Source organism: Ranitomeya variabilis, chromosome 5 (genome assembly GCF_051348905.1).
Source record: "Ranitomeya variabilis isolate aRanVar5 chromosome 5, aRanVar5.hap1, whole genome shotgun sequence".
NCBI classification, from domain to species: domain Eukaryota; kingdom Metazoa; phylum Chordata; class Amphibia; order Anura; family Dendrobatidae; genus Ranitomeya; species Ranitomeya variabilis.
In genome coordinates, this window is record NC_135236.1 from 19,521,154 (window position 1) to 19,527,153 (window position 6,000).

General features: G+C 40.8%; 1 protein-coding gene across 1 annotated transcript; it reads right to left on the reverse strand.

The window, feature by feature from the left end:
• Positions 1 to 4,026: 4,026 nt before the first annotated feature.
• On the reverse strand, positions 4,027 to 5,713 carry LOC143774680 (olfactory receptor 5B21-like). The gene is made up of 2 exons (XM_077262432.1): positions 5,674 to 5,713; positions 4,027 to 4,973 (listed from the first exon to the last, which is right to left on the reverse strand). The coding sequence occupies exons 1-2, from the start codon at positions 5,711 to 5,713 to the stop codon at positions 4,027 to 4,029; spliced, it is 987 nt and encodes a 328-aa protein (XP_077118547.1).
• Between the last annotated feature and the right edge of the window lie 287 nt (positions 5,714 to 6,000).

The window sequence follows — 6,000 nt, forward strand, 5'->3', positions numbered from 1 at the left end:
AACAGCATACGGAAGGCCACTACAAGCATCTCTGACTCCCAGATTGCTGCTGAGACCAATGGTCTCAAACTTTTACTCCACTTTAAGGACTGACAACAAAACATTCAAATGTTAACAAAAACTTTTTTACTATATAATGACTTGTATTTATGACTAAATTTAAAATCTATTGAAAAAGTAATAATTTAAATAAACAAAAATTTTAATTTGTATTAAAAAATTGGAATTGTCAGTGTAATTTATGAAGGAAGCAAGAAGTGCCAAAAAGCATAGACTCAGAGACACAGACACAGCCAGAATTATACATACACATTCTGTTCAAATTCCTATGTAATGGTCCTCCTAGACTCATTTAAGCTATGCACTAAGTGCACAGCATTCCAAAAATTAGAAGCAGGGTCATCCATACACTCTTAATTAATGACCTACCTAAGAGGAGATGCTTTGATGTGGCTCGACCCCCTCTGGGAAGCAGGGGACCCCATCATCTCAAATCTTCCGGCCTTCCTGGTGGCCTTCTGTAAAGCCTTCGATAAGACTATGACTGCATCTCCTGAAAAGTTTTCCCCTCTAAGCTCAGAGAGATGGTCCAGACGAAAGAAACCTGTGGGTAAACCGTCGCTCCGTCCATGACCGTCCAAGACTCTCCTGTTCCACAACCTGCCAAAGCCACCCGAGCAAGATCCAATAGGTCTAATAAAAGGGGGATGGCAAAACTGCAGCCTGAATCTGGTGCCGAGATTGAAATATGGTATCCCTGTGGTTGTAAAGAACATTCAGATGGTCTCTGCCCTGTGAAGCCTGTACTCCAAAACTCTGGGCCAGTAGGAGAGGCTGTCCCTGGCGAGCGTACTTCCTCTCCATCTAACTTAATGACTGTTTCTCTGCCTTCTCTGCTTTGATGTGTTTAAGCCGCCTATCATATGGAGTCGGTGTATGGTCTCATTTCTATGGCTCCAGAACTCGCTGTGGGCGTTGTCTGATAATGGTCGAGCCCTGCTAAAGACTAGTCTAGTCCTGCAAGGACAACTATAGCTCCAAGTTGGAGCCTTATACATGAAGAAGTTTGTTTTCCATATGCTGTCTGTTATACCCATGGGTCATTCTGAGCCAAGGACTCTACCACCTGCTCTGGTCAAGAGTTCCAGTAAAGTGCTTCATTTGAATCTACCCAGTCTTGAGAAGTGTCTGTTTCCAATGCGTCAAAGACAGTTAGCAGTGTCATCTTCTTCTTCAGCTGGTCTGCTAGTCGTCGAGTCAAGGTGTGCTGACATCACTGAAGATGAGGTACCGGTGACAATGTCTCCACACATCTCCAGGGACTATACCAGTTAACAGTTAGTCATCGAGGCAAGGTGTGCTGATGTCACTGAAGATGGGGAAGCGGTGACGATCTCTCCACACATCTCCAATGACTATACCTGTAATCCGTTCCAAGCAACATCCCCGCCTTTTGGACGATTTTTTCTGGATAATGGGCAGAAGATGCTTCCTATGTGGATACTTTCAGCGTCCTTGTGGCCGGCTGGTGAAGATTTCAAAACAGAAATTTGTTCACCTCAATTTTTCTCTGACCCAGTGGAGGTGTTGTTCTACACACTCATCTCTAATGACTTTTCCTGTGTTCAGTATCCAAGAACTTCTCTGCTACCTGTCGGGCAAAAGTTGAACCCTATGAGAAGGTTTACAGTTTCCATGTGTCCAGCTGGTGAAGATGTTAAGACAGCAGCATTCAAGTCCCTGTTACCTATGAACCTGGAGGAGGTGGTCCAGCTCATTGTGGAAGCTAACCCTGTTGAGCACCAAGAGACTTTATTTTCTGAGATTCCTGGTCACCCGCCTGCCTTTTTCTACCCTGAAGATGTCATGTTGGCCTGGACTGTGTGTGGACCTATTCTTCTTATGCAAATTATCCTGGCGAGTTTGAAAAAGAGGGGCCGTAAAGGGGGGGTGAATTTCACATCGGGTGAAGTTTAACCCACGTGTGAGCTCAGTGTCCATCCGCCATTACTTTGCAGCAGGTATCTCTGCACGATGGACCCCGGGCTGTGAACGCATCTTGTATCAATCGCTCTATTACTTGTTGCGTTCCGCTAGCCCTAACATGGGGTCAGTAAAAACCGACCCAAATCATGTTCTCTGGGGTCTCGGTTACCCCCGGTATCCGAGACCCGGAGAAATTACGACTCTCGGGGGCACTATACCCTTATTCCTCAGCACCATTAAAAAACAGCCTGTGGTTTAAGCACCCTTAACTGCCACCTTTCAAAGGCGTATCACATACTAACTGTTGACCGGTTCATGCGGCATTATGTGAATACCCTAATTATTCATGAATATATTTAAATAAGAAATACATATTTTCCCTATAAAAGAATCAACCGGGACAAAAAATTATGTAAACTATATATATAATTATATTATTTGTTCTGCAAGTAATTAATTGTTTTACTCTTTATAAAATAGGACCTACATTGAATATTCTTCTCTGTATACATCAGAGTATAAAATGAACAATGTTCACATTTAACATTTCCTACAGGAGAAAAGTTTTTAAACCAATTGTATCTGGGGGTCTGATAACATCCCCTCACCCATTCATCTTTCAAGCTCGAATATCTATGGAAGGATATAATGGGATGAAATCTGCTTCTATTAGACATCAATGCTTATAATTTGCAGTTTTAAGTTGAGCTGCCAGTGGAGTATATTCAAAAGACAATTTTAATCTCTAGATTTTCTTTCTTTTTTGTCCTCCTATAAATACAGTATGTGTCTATGATCTTGATTCTGAGCTCTTTTAAACTCTTTCATAATTGCATTATCATATTACCTTTCACTTAGCCTATTTGCTAGCTCCAGTATTTCCAGGAAGAACCCTTATGGACTATTAACCCTTCTCAGTCATGAGAACTGGTCATTAGTGTTGAGCATTCCGATACCGCAAGTACCGGGTATCGGCCGATACTTGCGGTATCGGAATTCCAATACCGAGTTCCGATACTTTTGTGATATTGGGAATCGGTAACAGAACCATATTCATGTGTAAAATAAAGAATTAAAATAAAAAAATGGATATACTCACCTCTCCGGCGGCCCCTGGACCTTACCGCTGTAACCGGGAGCCTCCATTCCTAAGAATGAGCGCTTGAAGGACCTGCGATGACGTCGTGGCTTGTGATTGGTCACGTGAGCGGTCACATGAGCAGTCACGCGACCAATAAGAAGCCGCGACGTCATCGAAGGCCCTTCACGTGCTCATTTTTAGGAACGGAGGCTCCCGGTTACATCGGTTAGGTCCAGGGGCCGCCGGAGAGGTGAGTATATCCATATTTTTTATTTTAATTCTTTATTTTACACATGAATATGGATCCCAGGGCCTGAAGGAGAGTTTCCTCTCCTTCAGACCCTGGGAACCATTCCGATACTTTGCGTCCCATTGAAATGCATTGGTATCGGGTATCGGTATCGGCGAGATCCGATATTTTGCCGGTATTGGCCGATACTATGCGATACCGATACCAATGCATATCGGAAGGTATCGCTCAACACTACTGGTCATACTTTAGGGATCATTTCATTTATTCTGGATGGTAACTGTTAACATGTAACAAAGCATTTACATCTGTAGGCATTTCTAAAAACACTTATAATAATAATTGAATCCTTTATTTCATTTCTGACATGTAAGTATTCCACCAGATTATTCCTAAATTGTTCTAGAAATTCCATATTTATATTATTACAATTGATTTATTTTGTGAAATCATTAAACTGTTAATCAGTACCAAATAATACTACTAACACATCATCGATAAATCTACTCCAGTACTATATATTTGATATTGACAGATTTTTGATGTTATAAATGTGTTCCTTGTCCTAAGATGCCAAACTGTAAAAAAAAATTCAAAAGTTGGAGCCATTGTCGTGCCGATCGCAGTTCTTTTGCTCTGGGTTTCACAGTGATCACTTCCAAACAGACTTCAAACTTCCTTATACATTGATACAAATTAATTTTCTTTTTTAAGAACTTTTTGTACACTTTGCTAACAGCTTCTGAACTGATGATATGATGGTCTTTTTCACATCTTGGTTCCTCAGACTATATATAAAGGGGTTCAGCATTGGTATCACTGCTGTGTAAAAAATAGAAGCAACCTTGTCTTGTATGGATAAGACACTGGAAGGAGAATGCAGGTAGGTGAAAAATATGGTTCCAAAGTACATCACGACACACATGAGATGTGACGAACAAGTGCTGAAGGCTTTTTTCCTGCCCTCTGCTGATGGTATACATAAAATTGAGCGAATGACTAAGTAGTATGACAGAATAATAGTCATCAATATACCCATTCCCAAAGCACTGACTATAAAGAAAGTGACTATGTCACAGGTAGATGTTTCTGAGTAAGACAACCGGAGGATTAGAGGAGCATCACAGTAGAAGTGGTCAATTTGGTAGGACCCATTGAATTGAAGACTGAAAACACAGCCAGTTTGTATGGAGGACTGTAAGAAGCCAACAGAGATGGAAAGTAAAACAAGACATAGACATTTCTTCTTAGTCATTATGGAGACATAATGGAGAGGGTGGCAGATGGCAACATAGCGGTCATAGGACAAAGTGCAGAGAAGAAGGGCATCTATGGAGGCCAGACCAGCATAGAAGAAAAACTGGAGAGCACATCCTTCAAAGGAGATGGTCTTCTTAAAAGACACAAGGTCGGAAAGCATCTTAGGGGTTATGGTTGATGAATAGAAGATGTCCACCATTGAAAGATAACTGAGAAAGTAGTACATCGGATTCTGGAGGTTAGAGGCATTGTAAAAAATAGCCACCAGGGCAAGGTTTGAGAATATAGTGACAAGGTAGATGAAAATGAATAATATGAAGATGACAGTTTTTAGTTTGTCATCATCAGTCAGTCCAGACAATATAAACACGGCCATTTGTGTATTATTAGAGACATCTGTGGTGACATTAAAATTAAAGAGTGTAATACATAACTAGAGGCAAGAACCTAATCATAAGGCACAATCATACTAAAACTTGAACATTTTTCTTGACATTCAAAATATGATTTTCAGGATTGCAATCACAGGAAGTGTCTGAGGTTATTTTTCATGGAGGGCTCATTTAGTTTTGCATTTTCTCTTTTTTCCTCCATGACTTTTATCTTTTTTGTTTTTAAACTACTCGTTGCTTATAAGGTTCTACCTTTGAGATCAATGTGCTGATTCTGTTCTCCTGACGACCTCGTTAGACCCTTTAAAGAGAACTGCCACCTCTTGATATGCTATTAACCTGTAGATATAGTGGTAATAGCAGATACATTCTATCTAGGCAGCTTACTGGGGCAGCAGCTACAAGTGAACAATAGAATTTCATTCTCCATTCAGCAGCTAGTTTAAAGTAATTGGGGCAGTGCAGGAAGTCATTACTTTCACCGCTCACCAAGAAGTGAGTGCAATGATTGACAGCCTTCTTTGCCCACACATGCTATCAATATATATTGTATGCAGGCATAATCTTTGTCTAGAGAGGACAGATTCCCTGTAAGATAACCACTAGAGATGAGTTTACCATGAATTTTTCAAATAATTTGGATTTTGGTTTTTTTTGCAACCTGCCTTGTCCAGTAGGTCGCAAATTAATAAATATATACTTACCTTGCCACTGACTTGTCCTGCCATTGCAAATAACCACCATTCACTCCTTTACTCTGTCCAGTCTCTTTCTTTCTCCTTTGGGCAATGTTCTCTTTTGCCTATTTATTCTGCTCTGGGACTTTCAGTGCCTAATAGACACTTGATGTTAGAAAGCCACGACGTGCTTTGCCTGAGGACTAGTGATTGCCTGAAGTGGCATACATCATGAAGTCAGGCACCAGACGATAGAAGAGGATGGATGAATTAGAGGCCCAGAAAATACCCTGCTAGGACATGGACAGGTGAGCAAAGAGGAGGGTATTATTTTTTTTTACACTTTATGGTTAT